At 39.4% G+C, this 27,995-nt stretch overlaps 1 protein-coding gene across 10 annotated transcripts; it reads left to right on the top strand.

Moving 5' to 3' along the window:
- Window positions 1–233: 233 nt before the first annotated feature.
- On the top strand, window positions 234–27,941 carry LOC132068266 (uncharacterized). 10 transcript variants are annotated; one of them, XM_059461800.1, is made up of 7 exons: window positions 234–386; window positions 1,102–2,269; window positions 2,627–2,676; window positions 2,746–3,019; window positions 26,444–26,509; window positions 26,584–26,633; window positions 27,041–27,941. In XM_059461800.1, the coding sequence occupies exons 2-7, from the start codon at window positions 1,123–1,125 to the stop codon at window positions 27,341–27,343; spliced, it is 1,890 nt and encodes a 629-aa protein (XP_059317783.1). In that variant the 5' UTR covers window positions 234–386; window positions 1,102–1,122; the 3' UTR covers window positions 27,344–27,941. The 10 variants fall into 10 exon arrangements, with proteins under 10 accessions (XP_059317783.1, XP_059317782.1, XP_059317785.1 ...); XM_059461799.1 differs by having other exon boundaries at window positions 2,627–2,706; window positions 2,776–3,019; XM_059461802.1 differs by adding an exon at window positions 26,781–26,826 and having other exon boundaries at window positions 2,627–3,019; window positions 26,584–26,637; window positions 27,123–27,303.
- The last annotated feature ends 54 nt before the right edge of the window (window positions 27,942–27,995 follow it).

Genomic DNA, 27,995 nt, shown 5'->3' with positions numbered 1-27,995 from the left:
TTAATTTTTCAGTTCGGTGTTCGATTCGGTATTTAGTTCCGGTTCACCGGATCTTCGATATTTGGTTAAACCGAAAATTTAACAAATAATTTTTTCTCCCCTACTTCAGATCACTTAGCTGGTATGGCTAGCCCACTCCACTTTGTGTCTTTCTTAGGCCCATTTTGTGAACTATCCAAGCCCATCCTACTGACCCAAATTAGTCCAGGACCAGCTATGTATCCAATAATCCTAATTCCTAAGTCCAACTACTCTCCTCTAACGCTAACTTCAACCCTAACGCCTCCTCCTCACGCCTAACTTAACAGTCCTCACACGATCCACATTCCACACTGCTCTGTCCAAGTTCCAACGGCAGCGGGAGTTCTCGGGCACCTTACACCAAGGTAATTTCATTTTCTCCTTATAATTTCTTTGTTTGATTGTTCTTTCCTTTTCATAAGTTTGAACCTTAATTTCTTTTTTCACCGAACTCTAGCTAGTTTTGGATAAAGAATCACTGAATTTGTAAGTATTGGGTTGGATTTGTTTTAAATTCTTTTCCTTTTCAGTAAAGTTTGAATCTTTATTATGGGTGTTAAATTTTCTTAAATTATCAGTGGGTATCTTTAGAATTGTAAAGAAAAGAAGAAGATAACATCTGTTCTTGTAGTTTTTTTTTTCTTCGAAACTGCAAAGAATTCCCAAAAGAGGTTAATTTGTACGTCCCTTTGTTATTTGCTTTAGTTCTACTTAATAGTTAATATCCTTATTAGCAACAAAAGAGTGCTGAATTTTTGTGCTACTGCTGGCTGCTGCTACTTATTTTTGTGCCAATTTGGCTGCTGCTACTGATAAGCACCCAGAAAGGCAACACTATATTTTGCTATCAACAAAAACTATTGCTAAATCATATTTTCACCTTTCCATTGAAAAACAAATTAAATAATATTACTTCTCTGATGCTCGCCCACTTAACTAGTAATAGTACTAGTAATTGTTACTGTTAGATGTTATTTTCTGAATTCCTTGTTCCAGATTAAATATTAAATTTCTACATTCAATCTTTCTGTTTTTTTTGATTAATTCCATGGTGAATGATATGAAACATTGTTGTTGTAGGAGGTACGTACAGAAAAGAGAATGGACGAGGTTTCTGAAAAAACCCGTGATGCAATGACACCTTATCCCAATTTGCCCGGTGATTACCACAACTGGCTATCCACTGTGATCTTTTTTCAAGAAGTGAAATCCTGTATCAATGTGCTTGCTCGGGATTGTGACACTGGTTGTACGTACTATGTTGTCAACATCGGTTGGGACGAGTATATTCGTCTTGGGGAAGTTGCATATACTGCTGGTGACAGTAAAGTGTTCTTTATTGGTAATGCCGACAGTCATGAGGACCCGGCAATTTTCTCTCAAGAATGCAAAGTTTATGATATTCCCAAGAGGCAGTGGCTGCTGGGCTACCCAAGGTTGAGAGCTTTCATGCCCAAGCCAGTTATGTTTTTTGTTGATATGCGGCTTTATGTGCTTTGTAGTAGTATGTCACGTAGACATGCACACTTTGAGATGCTGGATATCAATAATCTTTCTCGAGGTTGGCTTTCACTACCTGAACCCGCTTTTGTTTGGACATGTGTAAGGGTCAGTACCCATCCTATAATTATTGACTACTCCAAGAGGATGCTGTACGTAGGTGAGTCTGACTGGGGTCTATACACTTGCACTAGAACACTTTATGCTTTCAGCTTGAAAGATAAGATTTGGAATAAGTATCGCCATCCAAAATCTTTGCCACCTTGCACCTGTAATCTTATGAAAGCCAGTTGGTCAAGTGGTTGTGTAATTGTAGAAAATCACTTGTACAAATTCCGAATGTACAAATACCCTGAGAAATTTCAAGCTATGCTAATCATCCGTAATTTGGAGCATAATATAAAGGTGCACAATAAAGGAGTACAGCTCGATTATGTTGATTATATTCACAGTCATGGTGATACACCCATCGATGGAACATATGAGGTTGATCTCTCCCGCATTGTTGACCCTAATGTGCTTCTGCATAAGCATGCCATTGGCAAGCTAATTTATCTAGGAAAGAGGAATTCAGACGGAAGGTTTTGTTTGGTTATCCGGTACTCTGTATATAATGATGTGCGTGACAGGACTGCTCAATATGTGTATGCATGCACGTTTGACCTGGAATCAACAGGTGAAACTTTCTATGTCAAGAAAGTTGGCAAGTCAACCAACTCTTGTGCAGAAGAGTATCACCGGTTGTTAGGTAAGTCTCTCCACCTTCCCTTGCAATTGCATGGTGGCAAAATGAAATGTGAAGTTTGTTCTTTATACATAGCTGTGATTTTGAGAGCGTGAAGCGACAAAAAGCTACGAGGCCCCGTTTCTCGCTTGAATCGTGAAGCAAAGAGCTCACTTCATTGGAGTGAAGACAATATATATAGAAGCACAGATTCAATTAAAAACTAAAAAGTAGATAGCACAAAATCCTCCATAAGATGAGCAAAGTCAACATTAAAATATAAATGGATCAACACCCTAGACTTCTACAATATTGTCGATCTTGTATTCCATTATCATCATTATATTGCTCATCTTCTTCTTCTTCTTCTTATTCTGGCAGTATCTACATGCACTTACTTGCTTCAGGGAAGCGAAAAAGTAGAAGAAAGGGTGGGGGAGGAGGAGGAGGAGGAGGAGGAGGAGGAGGAGAAGAAGAAGAAGAAGAAGAAGAAGAAGAAGATCGAGGAGGAGGAGGAGGAGAAGAAGAAGAAGAAGAGCGAGGAGAAGAAGGAGAAGGGGATCAGAAGCATCAAGAGGAAGGGGAAGGTGAGGGAGGTCAAAAGCCTCCAGGAGATCAAGGTGTTCATCGGAAAGGAGGAGTATAAGAAGAAGAAGAAGTGGCAGAGGGAGCGGGAGTTGGAGGTGGAGGAGAAGAAGAAGAAGTGGCTGGGGGAGAGGGAGCGGGAGTTGGAGGAGCGGATGCAGGGGAGATGGAGAGGGAAATCCGGTAGTTGTAAGTTCTGTCAACTTTAGCTTCTTTTTGATGTGTACTAGTGATGTTGAAACTCATTATAGTTATGGATTAAGCAAAGATATTAAGCTGGTGGTGGAAGAAGCAATATATTTTCAAATTTCAGATGCTTGGGACTATACCATTCTTGAAAGTATGTAGTAGTTGTGTTTATTATATTCTTCGATTAGCTGGAAAAGTTTGATTATGCCTCAGAAATTACTTGATCGGAGCCTATGGACCTTTAGAAGCATTCATATTCTGATTTTTTTTTAATTAGTATTGAATACCAAATCAAATGAAAAAACAGTTGTCTATATTGACGGGTGACTACTGGTTAACCCAATATGAATGGGTTGTACAATAAATTAAGTCCATTTAGCACTATTTTTTTTTTTGGGTTTATCAACATTAGTTGGCATGTGGTTGATTATATTGAATCAATTCAAATGATTAAAATCGAAACTTGGCATGATTTTTATGTTAAACAATTTGACTTGGCATATATGTGTCTATTGAACGCTTTCGCGCCATGTTTATGCTACCTGTTTTTATCACTTCCCAAGTGTCATAGCTTCAGAGGTCGTTACACATTTTTAGTCACTCCTGGGATATTCTCCGGTGCTGATCTTTGTAATTGTAATCCTCCCATGAGGGCTTGCCTTTTTACGATCTTTGTAATTGTAGTCCTCCCATGAGGGCTTGCCTTTTTACGCTTTCGCGCTCCTGCAACTGTAATAATTGCAAGTGGCAGTCCTTTGCATTCTTTCTCAACTGAAATACGTCTTTCTACCTGAAAAGAATCTATGCTTCTTCTTCCATTCCCTTGCGCAACGGGCTCCATCAAGCAATCTGTGACTTTTCTCATATACATAGATAAGATATCCTTAGTTATCTCCTTCACCAGTAAACTTGCTAGTGTAACAAAGAAAAGAAGCCTCTTTAATTTCTTCGCTTGATCTTCTCAAGTATGAACTCTACTGATCTTTCCAATTCAATGAGCAAGGAGAAAATCAAGAGAAACATTAATAAATGGAGTATCCTATTAGCAATCTTTAATAGACTAATCCAGAAATTGGAAAACGACTACTGTATAGGAATAACAAGAGCTTATATTAGGAGAAAAAGAAGAATATATTTAATATCAACTAGTATGTTCCTATTTTTGATTAACTTGTATGTTCCTGTAATCATGCATGGTGAGATTTAGAGAGCCTCTAACTTTAGATAACTCTTAATTAGAATGAAATAGACCTAAATAGAATGGAACAGATACAAATATAATGGTAACAATTGACTAAATATTCCATGAATTGATATTAGAAGGGTAAAAAAAAGCCAAAATCAGTTGAATCTAAAACTTAAAATAGTAGAAAAAACCTAATGTCAGCCACTTCATGCTTTGCACACTACATGAACAATGAAAAAGATGAATTCGAAAAATTGATCACATCTGTATTTAAACTAACAACACAATATAATACTATAGGTGACAACCATTCAAACAAGTTGGAAGTAAATAATCTGATGGGATTTTCCTTAAAAGTACATTAGAGATATCGGAACAGACTTAGATTCATATATTAAGCAGCAAGAAAACCAAAAGACAACCTGCCAATTGGATTAACTTGCCATCAGCAGTTTGTGCTAGCATTTTGACACTCGAGTTCCCAATCCTCGTCCATCAGGATATCTTTTAAAAAGTAACCAAAGGACAATATTTGCCATCAGCAGTTTGTGCTAGCATTTTCAAAATATTTGACACCCAAGTTCCCATGTCTTCCTTCTCGAGTGTCTATTTTAATTAAATTTTCCTAGAATAAACATTAAAAATATATGGCAACAAATTGGGAAGGGAAAATGTGTTAAAATTTTTATGAGTCTATACAAATTACAACAACATTTTACGTAATCGAAAAATGATTTTTTTCTTTGTCCAACTCAACCTCAATACGAAAATCAAAAGGAATTCATTCCAAGAGAGTAACTTCTTTCCAACTTCACCAACTCCCTGGTAATTGTATACGGTAAAAATCGGATATTTGCAAGACCGATGGGACCGGGGGCTGGAGATAAAAAAGAAACGGTGCATAGTCACCGAGTCCGCCCTTAGGAATCGATGGAATTGCACCGCCGCCGACCTAGGGAAAGTGAAGCAAACCTGTTTGGTCCGACATCTCCGGACCAAACTCGGCATCATAGCAAGTCCGGTTTCTCCATGATCGAGTTGATCGTGGTCGTTAGTCCGGTTTCAGCATGACCGAGTTGATCGTGGCCGTTAGTCCGGTTAATCAGTTATAAAATCGTCACGCGTCAACATCGTCCTGTCACATTGTACCGACCACCGTACGGGTGTCAGACCGTATGGCCTAACCTTATCTTTTTTGGGTTTATTTTATTCTAAAAAGGCTTTATGTTGTATACACGGCCCATAGGGCAAAACTATAAATAGGGGGCATTTCCCTACTTTTAAGGGTTAGCTTTTCAAGATCAAGAACATTGTAATAGCAATATATATAAAGCATCGTTTTTCTCTCTCTCTCTTTAGTCCGAATTAGTGGATTTTTGTGGTTTTAGCTTATTCTTCTAACACTATTAGCTTAATCTTCTATAGCAACATATTCACTCAAGACATTGATATATAAATTCATATACACATATTAAAGCACGTAAATCCATGAACACTCCTCACAAACACAAAATAGATTAAAGTTATCCACATATTCTCATGAACAACTCCTAAGCAACACCAATAATACTTGAACCCGCCAACTTATCAACCATAAAATAAAGGTAAATGAATCACGCATATAAGAATTAAATCACGGAAGTCTTTAGTTATCTAGGCTTGTCAAACATAACAACGTGCCCAAGGCAATAACTCAATAACTACCCACAAATGTATCTTTAGCTTCTAAGATAAAGGATTGGTTTCTATCTCATCGGGATTAAGACTAATGTAACAAATAAGTAAATCAACAGGGTGTCCCACGAACGAATGTGTGGGCTCACCAAATTATCCGCAAATGGTCCTTCCTAATCACCTCCTGAGTATCACGAACCTCGTCTTCTCCGTTACCTAACATACCATCAAAAACAACAATGGTATGCAGGTGTACTTCGGCCCTCGGGACAATGAATAATACGAAAATAAAGTAAAATAATACATGAAGAAATCGATTGAAAATCATATGAAATCAACGTAAGGGTAGTTATTCAGTTCATGTATCCCAATAATAAGTATCAAAACCCATTTATGAAGCCTCTTGTTAAGTTACAACTTCAAATATGCCATTTTTAATCGGAGATAGTCATCAACAATTCCATAAGAGAATAAGAATGTCACACATGCCAATACAACCCAAGAATCAAGCATATCGCGCATAGCGCACCACACCGGAACATATAATTCTCGGTGGCTATCCTTCCTCCCGAATAGCTAGGCATAAATCACACCGGACTATGTAGTACGCGGTGGCTATCCTTCATCCCGAATAGCTAGGCATACATCACACCCCCGAGTAGCGAACCCGCCGTGGCCACTCTTCCTCCCGAATGGCTAGACAATGACACACTAGGATCCATAGTGGCTACCCTTCCTCCCGAGTAGCTAAACACAACAACCAAATTCATAGCATAGAAGCCGATTCACAATTTGTCTCAAATAGTCACACCATCAAATAGCATTAAAGTTCACTATGCCATTACGAAATCCATAATATCATAGATAATTACTTTATCAACACCTTGTAAAATCATCAATACCAAAAATTAACCATCATCACCGATCATCTCTTATAGAAAAAATGATTCATAATATCACATACATATATAGGGTTTGTTACAATCTAGATTTAATGTGGGCGTGTCCCCTCACGCACATTAACCATTAATCAAAACATGTAATAAATTTCAGAGTGTAAAACCAATTCATCATATCATTCAACACATGCTTTTATAAAGAATCAATCTTTCAAGAGAGTTTGCAAAAGAGACATATCAATTACCTTTATATTCAAAAAGAATTTTATTTTTAAAGAGACATACAAATCACAATAAGATTTTTAAAAGGGAGACATACCTTAATTTGTTAAACATAGTTTAACAAATCACTTTTCTAATGAAGAACACCCAAACCCTAGGAATCACTTTGGAAAGGATTATGTTGCAACCCTTTTAGGTTCTTGAGGCTCCTTATTCTTCCTGACTTTAGGGTGATTTTTCGTGACTAGGGTTGTTGGAAATAAACCCCAAGCTTAAATATAACTTAAAACGCGTAACCCGACTTTTTGACCGAGGCCTTTATCCGATCGCGTGACGCGGGCGATCGCACGACCATCCAATATTCAGAGAAGGGGTTTGTCCGGCGCGCGACGCATGTCCATCGCACGCGCCCGAAACTCCAACGTGTGTCGATTCCATAGTATTCGGTAAAATGGGCATAACTTCTTGTACGTAGCTCCGTTTGCCGGGCGATACCATTGGAAATCTATTTCAAAGATCTACAACTTTTGTTCAGAAGTTTTTCCAAATTGAACAAATTTTCATGAAAATCGCCCGGAAAAGGAGCATTACCAAAACTTTGGCGAATTTAAGAGCCCTTAAGAACTTCAATTGTTGGTTTGACTTCAAAACTACCATCTTCCACCTGAATTCATCAAGAATTGATTCATATAGATAAAATATCATCTTAATACTAGATTTTTACATATTCACACCTAGTTCAAGTTTATGGGGTGTTACGGCTTATCCACATATTCTATACCTCACTTACAAATTCAACTTATCACCCAATTCCGGGATAAACGACCGTGGGGCCCACCGTGGATAATAGTGCGTCTTTAATCTTGTTTCTATCTCTTACCCATTAAGATTGAAAAAATCTTTGTTCGTTTCTGAAAACGGACCAAATCCCTCCGTCACGTCAACAACAACGAGATTGTGGCAAAAAATGAGAACAGGGAACGGGGATTATCGGTACAAGCCCCGTTTTCGACAAAACACCGTGAACTCAGGAGAATGCCGCACCCCCACCGATCCCTTAAATACTCGTTCAAACTAAACAAGGAAAACTGCTCGATACCCCGATATTAACTTATTTTTAATTTTTGAAATATTGCGAACAGAGAGGATGTGCCAACAAGAGTCACAATAGACAGTTGCAAAGCAAAAATGATGAAACGAGAGGACGAAAAGTTCACCGAACCCGAGGACGACCGGATGGTTGAGAGTAATGGGTCGAACTTCATCCACCGGTTTTGAGAATGCTCGAAACATATGGCAAAAGCTCAGGCGAGAAGAGAGTGAAAACATATAACTCTCGGGTGGACGATCTCGGGGCTCCCCATTCCAAAGGATCATTCGAAGGAAAGATAGTGCGGCTCTGATCCCGAAGAGGTTCAAAATGCCGGATATCCGAAATACGCCAAGCCCTTTCATACACCCGTGCCATAAAAAGGCAATGATTTGAAGTAGGATGAAATTGAATCGTGTTGTTGAAAAAGTTTGGGAAACTCATCCAAAGGGAGCATTGACTTGGTATGACCATCTGCCTGAGCATGCAATCACTTCTTTCGAAATGCTCGTGGATGCATTCATAAAAGCTCATGCCGATGCCAAAAAGGTACAGGCCCGTAAGACAGATATTTTCCGTATAGCCCAAAAGGATGATGAGTTATTGCGTGAATTTGTAAACCGGTTCCAAAGGGAACAGATAGAGCTCCCTCCGGTTCTAGAGGAATGGGCTGCACAAGCTTTTACAAAAGGACTCAATCCTGGAGCTACAACCTATTCGAAAAAGGAAAACTTACAATACGGTCGACTGGGTGGATGTCCACAAATGATACGAATCGAATATCGAGTCGGATGACCCACCCATTCCCCGGGCCGTATATGAACAAAAGCTCACGAGAGATCGAGGAAAATTACGATCCGAGTCAAGACCATCGAGGGAAAGATATCGGCCATAATCTATCTCGGAGTGCCAAGCTTCGTGTAGGAAAAATCGAGGGGTGGTCCCGCCAATTCTCCACGGGGAGATAAACAAACCGAGCGGCCATCGAACGAGAGTCCGTCATTTAGAAGTGATGCTTGGAAGATCGGCTACCACCGTAGACCCGCCAAGGATATCGGAATACAACAATACCTCGGATCTTGTCTCGGCCATAGGCCGTATCGCAGAAGCAGAGACCATTGAGAAGATCCCGTGGGGACCCGAACATGATATGTGAATACCATGGTCACCTCATGGGCACGTAACCGAAGACCGCCGCCAATTAAGAGAGGTGGCCCGTTTACGAAAAATGGTCACCTTCGAATTCTCGAGCTGAGCGAGCTAAAGGCCACTACAAGGAAAGGGAGTCAAACAAACGGGTTGAATCGGTGGAACCTCAGCATGTAATCAACATGATAATCAGGGGTATGGATGCGCCTCAGGGCCCAATGATGAAGTGGACAAAGGTTTCCATTGTACGCGAGAAGCGCAGTCGTGATTTCATGCCTGAGGGTTCCATCACTTTCAGCAATGAGGATGCAGAAGGCATCATTTAACCGCACAATGATGCGTTGGTAATTTCTATTCTTATTTTTAAATCACAAGTTAAACGTATTTTGATTGACCCGTATCTCGCCAACATCATCCGGTGGAGAGTGGTTGAACGACCTAAGGCTACTCGATCGATCGTACCGCAGCCCGAGTGCTCGACGGGTTCAATATGGCGAGTGAAACCACGAAGGGGAGATTTCTTTGCGGCCAACATTGATGGCGCTATTCAAGAAACGGTGTTCTATGTAATCGAATGAGATATGAAGTATAATGCATTGCTGGGTAGACCATGGATACATAGCATGAGGGCCGTGCCATCGACGTTACATCAGCTGCTGAAATTCTCGACCCCGGAGGGGATAAAAACCATCCGAGGTGAACAGCCCGCTGCATGGGAAATGTTCGCGGTCGAGAAGGCGTCACCCCTTCCCAAAAAACCGGATCAAAAAGAAGAAGAGTCAACCGTGGGCAAGGACTCTAAATAGCAACTACAGTACACGGGTTCGATAACGGAGCAGAAGGGGTTGGACCTAGGGCATGAAGAAGATGATTTCGATGTACCCAGATCATTCGTCTTGCCGGATGACTTGGATGTAACCAAGTCTACAGTAAAGGAGTTGGAGCAAGTCATCTTGTTTGAATATCTACAGGATATAAAGGTATACCTGGGCACGGGGCTAACCTCGGAGCTCAGGAACAAGTTAATTAAATTTCTTCAAGCTAATGCCGATTATTTCGCATGGTCCCATATAGATATGATAGGTGTGCGACCGGAAGTAACGACCCACAAGCTCAGCCTCAACGGGAGATTTCCCCCGGTGAAGCAGAAGCGGAGGCCTATGGCAGAACCAAAGCACGCCTTCTTAAAGGATGAGTTAACAAAGCTTTTAAAAATAGGCTTTATTCGAGAGGTAAAATACCTGGATTGGCTGGCTAACGTAATGGTGGTGCCGAAAAAAGGTAATAAATTTCGAATGTGCATTGATTATAAAGATCTAAACAAAGCATGCTCGAAGGATTCATTTTCGATGCCTCAAATCGACAGAATGATCGATGCGACGGCCGAGCATGAGATATTAAGTTTTCTCGATGCTTACTCCGGGTATAACCAAATCCGGATACAGTCGGAGGATCAAGACAAAAAATCCTTTATTACCCGGTATGGGATTTACTGTTACAATGTCATGCCCTTCGGATTAAAAAATGCCGGTGCAACTTACCAAATTCTAGTTAATGGGATGTTCAAAGAACAGATAGGGAAAACAATGAAAGTTTATATTGATGACATGGTTGTCAAGTCCCTGGAAGCATAGGACCATTTAAAACATTTGCAGGAAACTTTCAATGTACTCCGCAAATACAATATGAAGCTCAACCAGGGGAAATACGCTTTCGGTGTCCGGTCGGGCAAGTTCCTGGGTTTCATGGTGTCTAACCGGGGAATTAAAGTCAACCCGGACAAGATCAATGCAACTGAGGATATCGAGGTGGTAAATAACATCAAAGGAGTGCAGAGGCTCACTGGAAGGATAGCGGCGCTGAGTCGGTTCATATCAAGATCCTCGGACAAGAGTCACCATTTCTTCTCCTTATTAAGGAAGAAGAATGACTTCACCTGGACACCGGAATGCCAAAAAGCCTTACAAGAATTGAAATGGTACTTGTCCAGCCCGCCTCTACTGCACACACCGAAAGCAGACAAGCAGCTTTTTCTCTACCTTGCCGTATCCGAGGTAGCGGTAAGTGGTGTTTTGGTCCGAGAAGAATCAAGTACGCAATTCCCCATATATTATGTGAGTAGAACTTTGGGGGATGCGGAGACCCGTTATCACCATCTTGAAAAATTGGCATTGGCATTAGTAAGTGCTTCTAGAAAGCTCAAGCCTTACTTTCAATGGCATCCGATATGTGTAGTGACTACTTACCCTCTAAAGAACATCATGCATAAACCGAAATTATCGGATAGACTAACTAAATGGGTTGTAGATATTAGCGGATATGATATCGAATACAAGCCTCGGACGACCATCAAGTCCTAGATCTTGGCCGACTTTGTGGCAGACTTTACCCCGGCTATGGTCCCTGAGGTTGAGAAAGAACTTCTGCCAAACTCGGGAAAAGCTTCGGGTATTTGGTCATTACACACGGTCGGGGCATTGAACCTCAAAGGTTCCAGCCTAGGAATCATCCTCAGAACCCCTGCAGGGGATGCCGTTCGACAATCCATTAGAACTGTTAAATTGACTAACAATGAAGCCGAGTATGAGGCTATGATTGCAGGTTTGGAATTAGCTCGGAGTATGGGGGCCGAAATAATTGAAGCAAAATGCGACTCTCTCTTGGTCGTTAACTAGGTGAATGGCGTCTTCGAGGTTAAGGACGAACGGATGCAAATGTATCTAGAAAAAATCCAAGTGATACTGCACCGGTTTAAAGAATGGACCATGCAGCATGTACCTAGGGAGCAGAACAGTGAAGCCGATGCATTGGCCAATTTGGGATCTTCAGTCGAAAGGGAAGAAATCAACCCCGGGACTGTGGTGTACTTGATGAATTCGGCGATAGAAAACGGGCATGCTGAAATAAACACAATGGGTTTAACTTGGGATTGACGCAACAAATACATCGACTACTTGCAAGATGGAAAGCTCCCGAGTGACCCAAAAGAATCACGGTCACTAAGGATAAAGCAGCGCGGTTCTATTTGGTAGACGGTCAATATAGACGGTCTTTCTTCGGACCCTTGGCCAAGTGTTTGGGTCTCAGAGAAACCGAGTATGTGATGAGAGAAGTACACGAGGGGACCTGCTGCAATCACTCCGGTGAAGCCTTAGTCCGAAAAATTATCAGAGCCGGTTACTACTGGAACCAGATGGAGGAAGATTCGAAGAATTTTATCCGGGAATGTGACGGGTGTCAAAGACATGCCCCAATGATTCATCAGCCCGCGGAGTTGCTGCACTCGGTGATATCACCTTGGCCCTTCATGAAGTGGGGAATGGACATTGTTGGTCCATTGCCATGAGCACCAGGTAAGGCCCGTTTTATTTTATTTATGACTAACTATTTCTCCAAATGGGTTGAAGCGCAGGCCTTCGAAAATATTAGAGAAAAGGAAGTTATTGATTTCATATAGGACCACATTATTTATCGTTTCGGCATCCCGGCCGATATAACTTGTGATAACGGTCCTCAGTTCGTTGGCGGCAAAGTCAATGATTTTCTCGAAGGGTTGAAGATCAAGAAAATCGTATCAACTCCGTATCACCCATGTGCGAACGGACAGGCGGAATCCACGAATAAAATAATAATTTAAAATCTGAGGAAAAGACTTGAAACATAAAAGCATCACTGGAGGGAAGTACTACCGGAGGTATTGTGGGCTTACAGAACCACATCGAAATCAAGCACTGGAGAAATACCTTTCTCGTTGGTCTACGGGGCCGAAGCCCTAATTCCCGTAGAAATTGGTGAACCGAGTCTCCGATTTAGGTACACCACCGAGGGGTTAAACGAGGAGGCCATGGCCGTAAAACTCGATCTCACGGATGAACTTCGTAAAAACGCGTTGGTCCGTATTGCAGCCCAGAAGCAGAGAATGTAAAGGTACTACAACCGGAGGGCCAATTTTCGACATTTTCAAGTTGGGAACTTAGTGCTTCGGAAGGTTATTTTGAACACCAAGAATCCCAACGATGGAAAATTGGATCAGAACTGGGAAGGGCCGTACAAGATAACCAAGGTAACGGGCAAAGGATCGTATCAGTTGAAATCCATGGACTGGCAACGGTTGCGCAATAACTGGAATATGGCTCATTTGAAGAGATACTACTGCTAAGGTATGGACACGTGTTTATTTATGTCTTTTCTTTTTTGCAGGAAGTCCAGTACCGAATAAAGTTAGGTGCTAGGTCTGAAAACACGTGTTGCACTCTTTTCCTTAGTACGGTTTTGTCCCAAAATGGGTTTTCTGATAAGGTTTTTAATGAGGCAACAAGTACAACGTGTTACTAGATTAAGACGATGACAAATGCCCGGAAACTCGGGGCCACATCCTACGAGTGGGGACTTGATAGTGCTTACCCGATCTTGTATCTCGGATAAGCACTAGGGGACTACTATACCCACATCGAGGTTTACCCCGATTAGTCGAAAACGGAGGAGTTCAACAAAGCAGAATGCCGTTGGGTCCTCCAAAATCGGACCTTCTGTATTAGGTTTCGATGTAAGGGCCAAACGATCAGAATGAATCGTGTCCATTTAATATTTGCTACGGCAAAACCAAAATCGGACCTTCTGTATTAGGTTTCGATGTAAGGACCAAACGATCAGAATGAATCGTGTCCACTTAGTATTTGCTTCGGCAAAAACAGAAGGAAACGGACAAAATTCTCATATTATGTACGTACGAATACTCTGCAATACAAAGATTATTTAAAAATTCGGATTATTGCATTTCGGATATGTCTTCTTGTTAAAGCATCCTACCCCGGTGATTACCGCCGAATTTCGGCATCGCTTTATTCATATACCCTATTTCAGGCACTACAGTAGAAATTCGACAAAGGCAACAAGGTCACATTGAACCGAGCCAAAATCTTTTAACATCCTCGAATGGGGACTGCTACATCAATTTAACACCCTCGAATGGGGACTGCTACATCAGAAATTGGTAAGGTAGGGATTCAGGTGTCCGAACCTAATCTATGATAAATGAATAGCCGAAAGAATATCGGCCCTAAAAATGCCTAACGTGATTCGGAGACGTCTGAATTCACAGAGCATAAATAAGTCCCATGGGCAAACCACTAGATCAAATTCCCAGACAAAATGTACCGGACGAAGAGAAAAGCTAATATACAGGCATAGTCAGAAAAAATGACTCCGAAGTCTATGCTTGTCCTTATAACGGACCAACAATTCGGGCAAAAGTCATAACAAGCATTCAAACAAAAAAATAAAGGAAGTCAACAAGAAAAATGCACATTTCATATATGTAGGTTTTTTACACCTAATATTCCTACAAATTTGAAAAACAAAAATCAAGCCAAAAAGGCAAAAGACAAAATAAAGGCTAAATATAGGCCCTAGTCTATCTGGTGTGGCTGGATCCAGAATGTTCAGATACTATCTGCTCGGAGTCTTCGGAGTCAGTATCGGGGGCTCTCTTAGCTTCTTCCTTGGTCCTTTTAGCTTCGAGTATTAGGGCCGGGAGATCCGCAAAATCACGCTCGGCTTGCTCAAGAGTGGCTCTTCGAGACTTCCACTGTTCATACTCCACCGCAATCGTGGAATGAGCCTCGGCAGCCTCCACACTCCTTAGGGCTTCTCGCCAAATCGCCTCACTTTGAGCCGAAACAACCACTAGTTCATCTCTCTCTTCATCGAGGATTCTTTGGAATTGAGTGGCCGACTCGAGCTCGGCTTTGAGAAGGTCATTAATCTCGACCGTCTCCTCGAGTTCGATTTTCAGCTCGTCGCATATTCGGGCCCTGTCCTCGGCTTTTCGCTCGAACACCCTCATTTTCTCCTTATACTTAGCACTCTTGGATTCAGCAAATGCCCGCCTCGGCCATGTTCATGGCATCGGACTTGACCGAAGCTCCCCCCGAGTCAGAGATAGTGGTTTCGAGCTCACTAAGCCTTGAAGAAAAACGAGCATTATCTTGGCTATGGCCGACCTTCTCCACTTCCAGAAGCCGGTTCTTCTCGACCATCCCGGCCAGCTCATCCTTTAACCGAAGGTTTTCGGCCTTCGCTGTGTCGAGCTCCGGTTAAAGATTGGTAAGGGCAACAGCTCGGTTCAATTCATCCTCCTTTACTTGCAAAAGATGCTGGAACTTCTCCGTTTCCTGACCCTGGGCATCCAGCTGGCCTCTAAGGTCATCAACCTCTTGCTGAGCACGGATGAAGGCTTCATTAACGAGCATCACACTCTGTAAAAGAAATGAGAAGTTAAACGAGAAACTAAGATTCACATTGAATTATGCAAGGATAGGCTGATAAGCTTACTCGATTGCCCGCGTGCATGCCTTCGTTAATGAGACTCTGCCAGGGGACTCCGGCCATCTTTCGCTTATCCGAGTCCGAGACGAGGGGCCTCAGATAGCTTGCTACTCCCACCGGACGAGACAAAAAGCTGCAGTCCTCGGGGACGGTAATCACGGCCGATCTTGTCCTCCTAGGTTCCACACTTGGAGCCGGGAAGATGCTCACTGTGCTCTCCCTTGCACCCATTTAGGTGGATCGGCTAGCTGCCCTCGTGGCTCGAGAGATAAGAAGATGTCCGAAACCCCGAAGCTTCTCCGATTGCGGGAGGGGGTTTCAAGAACATATCATCGAGGTTGTCCGACCTCGAGCAGAGTAGGAGAGGCGGTGAGCAAAGACCAAGAGCCTCGGTAGGAGCAAGTTCCTCTGGATGTTGTCTGCCGGTCCCCAACGGCATCGAGCCGCATCCACCGGAGCCTCGGTGTCAGGTATCGACTCAACTCCTTGTTCGGCCTCGGCAGTCGAGTCAAGCCAGGATCTCCTAGTCCTTTGCAGGGGAATCTCCTCAGAAGAAGCATCACCTGAAATATCAACATATTCAATTGACCTTAGAGGAGCCGGATAAAGGATTTCTTCCCCACCTGTGTACAGAGCCGGAGCTGATGGTCTTTCTCTGGCTGAAGGAAATGGCGGAACGGTGGCTTCTTCCTCTGGAACAGACTCGATAGAGGGGGCCACACCGACCTTTCGAATAATTAAATCAGGCTCCGCTTCATCTATTAGAGTCGGAACAATGCTCCTTGCCCTTTTTCTCGGTTTCTGCCCTTGGTCCTAGGGCTTTATCCGCCTTTTATTGTTTCAAAGAACAATAATACGGGATGACCCCGCTGAATCAAATTCGGGTACCGGCATAGCTTGCTCGGCGTCTCCTCCCGTCTAGGGCTCCACCGAGCCCTCGGGCAAACCTAAATATCGAAGAGATTATAGAAAGGAAAGGAAAAAAGGTAAGATACATTATATCCCAATTCAAATATAGTATTACCGTGATTTTGGGCAACCCATAGGCCACGCGACAGATTCCCATGCCGGTTGTTCATGGGTGTGTTGACCAAGGAGTGCTCCAACCCACTCATTCATGTTCGGGACGGTCGGGGGTATCCATGCCACGGCTCATAAAAAAAGAAGGGAGAAATAGTGTGAATACAAGTGTGACAAAACATTCAAGAGTAATTATTGAAGGGAGAACTGAGAAACTTACGGTTATTGTTCCACTCCTCCGGAAAGGGTATATAATCAGCCGGGATAATGTTCGCGGTCCTCACCCGGACAAAGCGCTCTAACCAATTCATTTCCCCTTTTGTTGTATTTTCACTTTTTTTTTATGTAGTAACAGGAGCCACGGACCGAAACCTCGAAGGAGCCTCAATCAATTGTCCAACTCATCATTCCATCCTTCTACCTAGTTGAACTACACGTGACCTGATTCCGTTATATCCCGAGATATGTAGGCTGCCAAAAACCAGGACTCAGTCACATCCTTTTCTTTTATTTTTTTTTTGCCATTCAAATAATGGCCAGGTCAAAAATCAACACAAGAAACTTACTTTTGCCCGAAAACTCTTCATGTTTCCAAGCAAAGAGGGGCATTCTGTGAACACCTAATTTTTTACCGAACTTAAGTTTTTACGTTATTTTTAGCGGTTAAATAATTCTTTTAGGTTTAGTTAAGTACTTTAATTTTTATTCCATTTTTTAGTAAGTCTTACTTTTTAAAATTGAAAACTATAAAAACATGAACACATTTTAGAATAAGTTTTGTTTCTTATTTTTTTTGAAAGTAAATAAAATTTAAGCGGAAAAAAAAGGGGTGTGACGAGGTTAGTGGTCTACCATTACTCATTAGCCTTCTTATGTTAATTGCTGTGTACTTTTCTCGTCTAAATTAAATGAAAATGCTAAAACAAGTCATCGATAGTGCATTTTTTAGTTCTTTATGAGAGGTCAGTCTACAAATAAATCAAAAAGATAAGTAATCATTAAACTAATGGTCCTGATATTTGTTTTATTAGAGATCTAATTCTTCTGGAGTACATTTAAATTGAGGTGGGGGGTTTTGTACTGTTCAATCAAGGGAGTATGCACTGTAACTAAAATGTATAAAATCTAAAGCATAGCGTTATGTTTGGTATGAAGAAAAATATTTTCACGAAAAATGTTCTAACGAAAAATAAGTGATTGAGTGTTTTTTTTTTTTGATATTTTTTGTATTTGAAAAATAAGCAGAAAATATTATCTTAAAAATATTTATATATAATTTTGACAAATACTATAAGAATGGTGAGGTAGGGGTGCAAGGCAGTGGTGGAGCTAGGGCTTTTATTAAGAGGGTTCAAAAATATGAAGAAGTAAAAAGACGAAGGAGCCAAAGAAGTTCCACATTTATTATATATATAGAAATATAATTTTAACCTTATATAGAGTGTAATTTTGACCAAAGGGGGTTCATCCCTGGCACCTTACTAGCTCCTCCCCTAGTGTAGGGGTGGTGGAAGTAGAAGCTATCGGAGTGGGGTGGTATGAGGTATGTTGGAGAATGAAGAACAACAAAATGTCATTTACGGAACTTGTTTCCCTTCTTTCACTAAAAAAGTAATTTTTCTTATTTTTAATGACCTCGTTTTTTATAGAAAAAAAATTCAAAATTGTTGACCCACCAAAAATGAGAAAATAAATAAAAACTTCCTGCCTACCAAACACACCATAGGTTTTTAAAAGCATTTTATTAAATTAATCAACAAAAATAAACTTCATCATAATAAATAAATAAAGGAAGTGTTATTAATCAACAAAAATACCTGTGAAGGCCATGTACCAGTCACTGCGCACACAGCCCAGAGACGACTTCACTATCAATATGTCCCAAGAATTACAGATGGTTTCTTCTCACTTATCATAGTCAACACCAGTCACATGCAATATCAATGTATCATGAAAATGAGGATGAATGCAATGCAAGTGACAATATCGAGGGTATCATACTAGTCTCAATTGTGCCACACATGGATACACATATCACAATATCAACATCAAGTCAAGTTCTTTCCTCTATCCATGATAATGTCAAGATAAGTGAGTCAATCGTATCATAAATCACAACATGCTAACTAACTAACAAGTTTGATGTTACACACGTGGCAACAAGTCAATAGATTACAGCAAGGCAACAAGCCCACAACCAAACAACAGTACCAACCTAAATATTCCATCCCAACTTCATACCGGAAGGCATAACATGATTTCTCCGACAATAACTCTACATGTGCTTCGCTAACTAAAGTCTAACCATGAGGCAAGCCGTAACCTACCTGGCATCCGAGCGAGAGCCCACGAACAATCAAGTCTTGGCCTTTCCTTTTCGGAGAGCCTCCAAGTACCAAAGTATATTTATAATCGAGTTCTAAATTAGAAATAAGGAAGAACGATACCCATATTGCTATACTATCTTTCGACTCAAAATCAACTATGAAAAAAGGGGAAACAGGCCCACAAGGATAAAGCGGGTATTTCAAAGTTGAATTTGGTAACTCAACGTTCTATAAGTTCCATCCTACTATTCAATTTCTAAATTAACTCAAGTATAGGTCAATTTCGTTATTCAAGTCAAAAATCCCAATTTGGGTGTAATCCCTAACTTTCCCGCTTTTAATTTATCAACATTAATGGAAGATTCAAGCTTATTAATTACTATCTCCTCAAATTCCATGCTTAAAGTAGTTAAATCTACTAACAAATCTCATATTGAAAGACTAAACTCAACTAATAAAGAAACCATCAAAACCCACTTTCCTTCTTAGTTCTAATGGTTTCTTGCATGGATTCAATACTAAGAAAGGTGAAAGAATGAATTAAAGGTTAGAGAACTTACCCACAAGAGAAAACCAGCCAAGAATCTCTTCAAATCTCCCCAAAATTTGCTTAGGAACAACAAATGAAGTGATAGAAAATGAAGGGTTTTAACTTAGCATTAAATAGCATTCCGATCCGTGTCATCCGCTGGCCGATCACTCTATCGCTATTGCGAGTCCGCCACAGCGGATCCTCATCCGCTATGGTGACTCAACACTAAACTCCCCCTACTCGCCATAGCGGACCAGGCCTTGCTTAGGCGGGTCCACTACGTCGGACACCAGACATTAGATTTTTCCTGGTTTTTCACTATCTCAACCCCGAAATCTGGCAATCACTCGAGACCTCCCAGATACAAACCAGACATGCACCCATACACAAAAATGTGCTACGAACACACTCGCGGTCTTGAAATTCCCAACGAAGGTCTATTTGTCTGGGTCAACACCCAACGGCCAAAGACCAAATTTCCAACCAACATCCCAAAATGCTCCGGGGTGCTCCGATAATCGAACCAAACATCCCAACAAGTCATAATTGACCATTCAAACCTCTTAAAATCAACAAATTTTTGAAAAAGGTCTGTTTACTCAAAAGTCAACTATGGTCAAACATTTTTCACTTTGAGGCTCTATTTCACAAAAGTCATCATCAATCTCGCCCGACCACCTCGAGAGCCGTACCAACCATCCCCATGGGTCAAAATCATACTAACAGGCTTGGGAATGGGTCAACGAGATAAAGTGCTATAAAGGATGTGTTATTTATATCAGGAAATATTATAGAGAAAAGGCGATAAATAGTCCCTTATCTATGGGAATAAGTCTAAAATGGTCCCTTAACTATATACTTATCGGTTTTAGTCCTTTAACTATCCAAAAACTTATCAAATTTGGTCTCCATCTATGTTTTTTATACAAACAGCGTACAAACTCATAAACCCTCGTGAGATTAATCGTTAAACCATTCCTCAGACCTATATTTCTCTCTCCCTGCTTCTTTTTCCTCAAGTTCATTCTTTAACCTCAACTTTTTTCCTCAAGTTCTCTCTAGCATTTCATAACCGACAGACTGCGTCGGTTTGTTTAAAAAAAATTAAAAAAAACTAACGGTCTCACATTGTTTTTTTTTTTGAAAATTAAATAATGAAATGTAGGAACTTGGAGTCAAACCCGGGTATGTTCCTTGGAATTAAAGGGCTTTACCACTAAACCACTAATATTTTTTGTTCATATACTTATATTAATTTAATTTATACTGTTTCTTCGCTCTAAAAACCGACGGACTCCGTCTCCGTCGATTTTTTTTTATATAAAAAAAAAAAAAACTGACGGCCTCCATCGGTTTATTTTAGAAAATAATATAACAAATAATATATTTTTTCGCGCATTTTTGTGCAAAAAATAATCGACGCAGTCCGTCAGTTTTCTTTAAAAAAAAGATTTAAAAAAATTATTGAAAAAATCAACAAAATCTGTCTATCTTTCCGTCAATTTTTTCCATCGGTTTTTACCAGTTTTTTAGTAGTGTTTAAGAAGAATGGTTACAGGATTTTTGTGCCTGAGTTTATCTTTTCGAATTTTAGAGACTCGAGAGCGACACCAGTGCCAGAATGCTTTCTTTTTTTTTAAACAAGAGGAACTTGAGGAAAAAGAAGCAGGGAGAGAGAAATATAGGTCTGAGGAATGGTTTAACGATTAATCTCATGAAGGTTTATGAGTTTGTATGCTGTTTGTACAAAAAAATAAATAGAGACCAAATTTGATAAGTTTTTGGATAGTTAAAGGACTAAAACCGGTAAGTGTAAAGTTAAGGGACCATTTTATACCTACTCCCATAGATAAGGGACTATTTATGGCCTTTTCTCAAATATTATATATAGAAATTGACAACACAACTAACTTATTTTGCTTATGTATTTGTCTGTTGTCCATTAGAAGCATATTCCTTTGTCCTATAGCAATGTTCAATAATTTTCTAATAATTATCAGACAACAGCCTACCAAGAAATATCAGGGATATTCTCAGGTTTTTTCCCGCTACATCTTTTTCTATCTCCGCTCATTCTTTTTTCCTCTCTTCTCACTGTGTCACATCCCGAACTATGGCTTGAGCGTAACACGGCACTCGGTGCCTGGTTGCATGTGACCGAACGAACCACATGACTTGCTGAATTAACATGGGCATCATAAAGCATACATAAACTGAATACTAAAACATGAAGTCTGATTTATAAAGCGGAAGTAAGTGTGAAATAACCATAATGATAGTACTGGGCCAAAACGGCTACAAACTGAGAAATATCTGACATGACATAACTCTTGTGATAGTCTATAAAACCTCTAACATGACAACTGAGTACTAAACTGTTTAACAGGACAAGGCCCCTGGCATACCTTAAACTGAACTAACTAGACATGATATGAAATAAATAAGACTAACTTAGCCCCAAATGAAATGGGGCTCACCAAAGTGGGCTAATACGAGTGATCCTAGAGAGCAGCTGCGTCGTCCTGTAAGTCTGTATCTGCATCATGAAATGCAGGCCCCTAAGGCAATAAACGGGGACGTCAGTACTTTGAATGTACTTGTATGTAAACACATGAGAGAATAAGCAGGCACATGATATATAGACATGAAATTGAAGCTGAAACTGAATACTGAAACTGAACATGAACATGAGTACTATATGAAATAATCTGTAATTGAGATGAAAACATAATAGTAACTGTAATACCGACATGAACCACCACGGGGAGAAACGTGGAGTCTGATCTCTGCCCGATCAGCTAAGCCATCGCGTACCTTGCCAGGGTACGAGACATGCATGACATGAATGGATCCAAAATCCCTCAATGGGGAAAACATGAAGGAATCGTCCTAACTGGACGGAGCGATCCTTATCCTATGTTGGCATATGTAGTTTCAGGCTATCTGAGCCTTCTCGGTATTAATACAACTCCCGAACATGAAAGATAACTGAAGACATGATTTCTGGTTCTTCACATGAACATGGATACATGAAGACATGACAATAAATATATATGTACAAGCTTTTCATGGAAATAAGCATAATATCTCATATCTTGTGTAATATAACCCATGGAATATAAGTTATGGGTTTTTCATAGATTACGGACTGAGTCTCAATCACCAAAACAGTAAATTAAGACTAATCAAACGGAATTATAACTGACAATATAATATATCATGGTTCAAATGTCTAGGGTTTATCATGAATATACGTAGAACCCTAAAACCTAGTGTGTGTAATCATGGAATACTGAAACATGGGGAAGAACAAGGATGTTCCCACACATGGATAGCGTCTACATACCTCGTTTGCTCCAAAAACATTTTAAAGCAACGAACTTGATGAAACAACTCCAAAGTTGAAGTCTTGAACCCTTAAAGTTGAGTTTTCACTGATTTTTGTAGCTACTGTTCGTGGCTCAAAGGGTACTGCTCCGGACCTCCAAATCCAATGTCCACCGTTTAGATTTTAGACTTATATGTTATGAATACTCAGTTAAAATTTGGGCTTGATCCAACAGTTATATTACCGGGAAACACCAATTGAATATGGCTGGTCGGAGTGAAAGTCAACAGAAAAATACTACGGTTTTCTCTAACTCTTTATAACTCTTGATTTTTATAGGGTACCGGGGTGGATGGATTTATTCTAATGTTTAGAAAAGATGTAACCTTGTAGAATTCAAAGGTTCTTGATTGAAAGATTTACCTTAGAGGAAACCTCACGAAACAAGATTGTCAAACAAAACTCTTGAAGGTTTCTTGATTTTTCTTGATTGCAAGAATGATTTGTTGCGGTTTTTAAAGGATTGGAGTGTCTAGGTTCTTTAGGGATGGAGGTAGAGAAAGAATAAATAGTCTCTTAGGGTTTAGAATAGTGTCAGGGACGTTTTTACTTCATAAAATAATAAAATAAGGAGTCCGAATTCGAGTAGGAAAAGGATAAAAAACGTAACCCAAAATCTGAAAATTCTGCTCCGTCCAGTGATAGTAAAACAGACACAACTCTTAGCACAGAGCTGCGTTTGAGCTGTTACAAATATCGTTGGAAAGGTATTTCAAAGGTCTACAACTTTCATGTTTTAAGTTTTCTCAAATTCTCAATGAATCAAGGGGTTATGGGTGCCCGAATTAGGCATGTTGACCATTTTCGCAAAACGCACAAACTTTCAAATTCTCCGCTAAACTCCAACAATACACGTCTGACCTTTGTTCTAAGATACGGGATGTAACAAACTTGATTAGTTTTCAAGAACACTTTCTACATCTTCCATCTTGGTTCCATTATATTATCATCTTACGAGTCAAACCTTAGCCCGAAGGTACGAGGTGTTACACACTGTGAAATATTTAATCGTGTGTTACTAATATATGTATTTTATCATTTTTTTGCGCGAATTTCCCTTCAAAGGCAATGGTCTTTAATTTTTGCCCCTCGAATTGTTGGTCTGGTCTTTAAGTTTGCTCTTCGCTTAAAAAAGAGGCCGAAAATATCTCGAAGTTCTGAGTTCGAACACCCACTAAATAAAAAATAAATAAAAACAATCTCGTAAGGTAAGGCTTCGCGAAAATTCTGCCTTATAAGACAAAATTTGCCTTGAGAAATTTTGGAAGGTAGTTTTTTTTTTTTTTTTTTTTTTGGCCCAACTTTTGCCCAAATAGGTCTACTTTGCTATGAAATTGTGTCTTGCGATTTTTTTTACTCAGTCGGAGCCTGAACCAGAACCTAAGTGTATTTTAGACGAAGGACGAAAATTAAAGACCACCTCGAATAAGGCCAATCATGCAAATTGCCCGTATTTTATTCATATTATATTTAGTGTAAAATAATATATAAATATTCTCATAAGTTATTTATATTGAAATTAGTATTAGTGTGTGTGTGTGTATATATATATATATATATATAAGTTTGGTTGGGATTAAATTATCAAGTTGCAAATAGTTAGTTATTAAGATCTGATTATGAGTTATTAAATGGTAAGATGAATAAAAATTCTCAATTGCCACAATATGGGCATTCTTCTTAGCAAGAATAGAATTATTGCAATTAGACCATGGCTAGGAGGATTTGAAAAGCATTAGACATTAGATTTATTTGAAGTTTTGTTCTGAAAACCAACAGTATATTAATTATGCAGGAATCCAGCAGGATTTATTTTTTTAATCAGAACTTGTTATATTTTTGAGAGATAAAGTATTTCATTAAACTAATAAAGTTAATGCAGATCCACTTACAAAAAAGCAACGAACTCAATTAAATTGGATGGGGAACAAAAAACAGAAAAACATTTTTACGGGAAATTCACATCCTTTTGAAAACCTGTAGAGTTAAAATAAATGACACCTAATTTAGTCTGTTATAAGTGCATTCAAACGTTCAAACTACATTTTCTTCCGATTAAATACCTGAACACGTAATAAAATGTTTCAATTAAGCATTTCCGGGTCAAACTTTAAAAGGTTTTTGTGCGTGTTCTAACACTTAAAAAAAAGGTCCTTCTAAATTCCCTTTTTTCTGGTACCCAAAAAGCCATTTTTGATTCCAATCTTACTATTATTGGAAAAAGAAGCAAGTTTTGCTGTTTAGATTTCATTCTTGAGTACTTAAAAAGCCATTTTTGATTCCAATCTAACTATTATTGTATAAAGAAGCAATTTTTGCTGCTTAAATGTCATTTCTTGAGTACCCAAAAAGAAAAATACCATTCTTGATTCTAATCTTACTATTTTTGTATAAAGAAGCAATTTTTACAGTTTAAATGTCATTTCTTGAGTACCCAAAAACAAAAAGGCCATTCTTGATTCTAATCTTACTATTTTTGTATAAAGAAGCAATTTTTACAGTTTAAATGTCATTTCTTGAGTACCCAAAAACAAAAAGGCCATTCTTGATTCTAATCTTACTATTTTTGTTTAAAGAAGCAATTTTTACAGTTTATATGTCATTTCTTGAGCACCCAAAAGGGCCATTTGTGTAACAATCTTACCTATCTTTGATAAAGAAGTAATCTTTGTATGTATGGTAGTTTCTTTTGGAATTTATATACAAATGGTTAGGAAAAACTGCAGCCAAATCCAAAAATTAAAGTGGGGTTTGACTAATGATGAAGAAAATGTACAGTAACTGATTGAATTTGTATTATAATTTTAATTTTTTTTTATTTGCAATGGAATCAAGAATGGTTCAGTATGAGTTAATGGAACAAATTGGGCGTGAAGCATTTTGGTGCAGCAATTTTAGTGCATCACAAGCAAGAGAGAGAGAAGTAAACTTTAGTTTATTTATTTATCTAACTTAATGTGAGCTTTTTGAATCCTCTTAGATTGATTTGGTTTACAAAATTTGTTTTTTGGGGTTTATGGTATTGATAGGTATGTGTTAAAAAAGATTCGTTTAGCTCGACAAATGCAGAGATGCAGGAGATCTGCTCATCAAGAGGTACATTTTTTGTCCCTTTTAGTAGGCATTTGGACATGAACTTTGAAGTCATGATTTGGAATGGAAATTCTACCTTTTACGTGAATTTGGGATTTGAAATGAAAATTTCAAAGTTGAAGTTGAGGTTTTGTTCGAAATGTTATAAACAAACCCAAATTTCAAATCGAAACTTCAAATTTGAAGTACAGATTGTATGTCCAAACAACTCCTTAATTGGTTAAGGATTTTTCTCTTTATCCTTTTGTTTCTATTTGAATTTACTAAATAAGGAGTCTTGAGGGGTTTTACTCAACGAAGAAAATATTATTTAGCTTAATCTGTTGAGTATAATGATTAGTTAAATCGGAAAAGGCTCAAATATGTCATCGAACTATCGGAAATAGCTCATTTATGTCACTCGTCAATAGTTTGGCCCATTTATGCCATCGATATTGATGTGCTGCACCGTGACCTTAAAGTATGCATTTCGATATTTAATATGTTTGTATTTGCTGTTCTCTCCTAATTTCCCAAGGTAATTTACGCCTGTTCTGGCAGTACTCAAACATCTTTCTCACCGGGGAACAAGATGTCCGCCTTGGTAAGTTCAATGCAGGTGTTTTTTTCGCTGAAGTTGAGATGAATGCAATATTTTGACAATACTTTTTGTCGCAGGGGATTTTGGGCTTGCAAAAACATTGAAGGCAGATGACTTGGCTTCTTCGGTATGTGTTTGATACATACTGCCGTTTAATTTACTGTCTAGTTTTGATATACTGTGCAATGAAGTGCAAAACTTTGTCTTGACTCAAGTCATATGCTCGTATCCATAAGCTTGAATATCCTGATGTGACCTTTTTGATCCCTTAAAGCGAAACAATTGATCTGGAAACATGTACATTTGGACCTTGCTTTAGGGTACATTCAAGAACTGTGGTTCTGGTGATAAAACAATATTAAAATATTAGGACATTGTCAGTGGTGTTGGGCTGCAAATACCTAAATAAGATTTGGAAGTTTATTTTAAACATTTTTGCACTGAACAGAGAAACCAAACCTGATCAAATGAAGTAGTTATGAAATAACTAAGGATGAACGAGACTCTAGGATGCTGATAACGTTTTTGTTACAGGTAGTTGGAACTCCCAATTACATGTGCCCTGAACTTCTTGCGGACATCCCTTATGGTTTTAAATCAGATATTTGGTCTCTAGGAATGCATCTTTTTATCATACATGTCATACGACAGAGTAGTTTCCGAGTGGGTAGTGAGCAGCCAGTGATGGACACCGTGGACAGAAACGTCATCGCTGGGAAACAGATGAATGCGGTAAGAGATGAAGTTGATAATGACAGTCTAGGTGCTCTTGGGGGTTGGGGTTCCAAACGCTGCTTCTTCTGCTGGATCAGCGATTCTCAAATCCAATATCCCTGATGGTGTCCATAGTAAGGAGATTGATGTGAGAAACCACAGCAGTCCACAAAATTTGGATTCTCCAGAACCGGCTGCAGAGGAGGAAAGGCCGGTAAAGGAAATGTTAGGTGTCAAGTCATTTAGATAGAGGGCAGATGCACTTGAAGGTCTACTAGAATTATCTGCTGATTTGCTGGAGCAAGACAGGTTACAAGAGCTTGCTGTTGTTCTAAAACCTTTCGGAAAGAACAAGGTCTCACCGAGGGAGACAGCTATCTGGTTGGCCAAAAGTATGAAGGGAATGATGCTCGAAGATTCCCCGTGAAATTCATGATCCATTATGCAGATTGGTATTTAAAAGTACTTGTTTTATAGTGTATCTCACATGTTATCTTTTTCATTTTTCAAGCCATTCAACTTCCTATTGAATTCGCGAAGAGAAGCAGCTAAAGAGGTGCTTAATTTCCTTTTTCTCATTAGTAACTATGTAATTCATTCACTTCAGTAAGTGTAAATAGATAGATAGAAACTTGAATAAATGTTTGATCTGTAAAATGTAAGAATGTTTTGGAACACTATTTTTCATCAGATATTTGATGCTGTGCACAATTACATCTCTTGAGTAACACTTCCTTTGCATGAGATCATGATCATCATGCCATAATTCCTTCCT

This window comes from Lycium ferocissimum, chromosome 8 (genome assembly GCF_029784015.1).
Source record: "Lycium ferocissimum isolate CSIRO_LF1 chromosome 8, AGI_CSIRO_Lferr_CH_V1, whole genome shotgun sequence".
NCBI lineage: Eukaryota > Viridiplantae > Streptophyta > Magnoliopsida > Solanales > Solanaceae > Lycium > Lycium ferocissimum.
This window is presented reverse-complemented; position numbering and strand designations above follow the sequence as displayed.

Excerpts from the sequence above, each read along its gene's own strand:
- LOC132068266 (XM_059461796.1), top strand. The coding sequence starts at position 1,123 with ATGGACGAGGTTTCTGAAAAAACCCGTGATGCAATGACACCTTATCCC. Across the intron at positions 2,270-2,626 it reads AGAGTATCACCGGTTGTTAG|TATCTACATGCACTTACTTG; the intron begins GTAAGTCTCTCC and ends TTATTCTGGCAG. Across the intron at positions 26,510-26,583 it reads GGAACAAGATGTCCGCCTTG|GGGATTTTGGGCTTGCAAAA; the intron begins GTAAGTTCAATG and ends TTTTTGTCGCAG.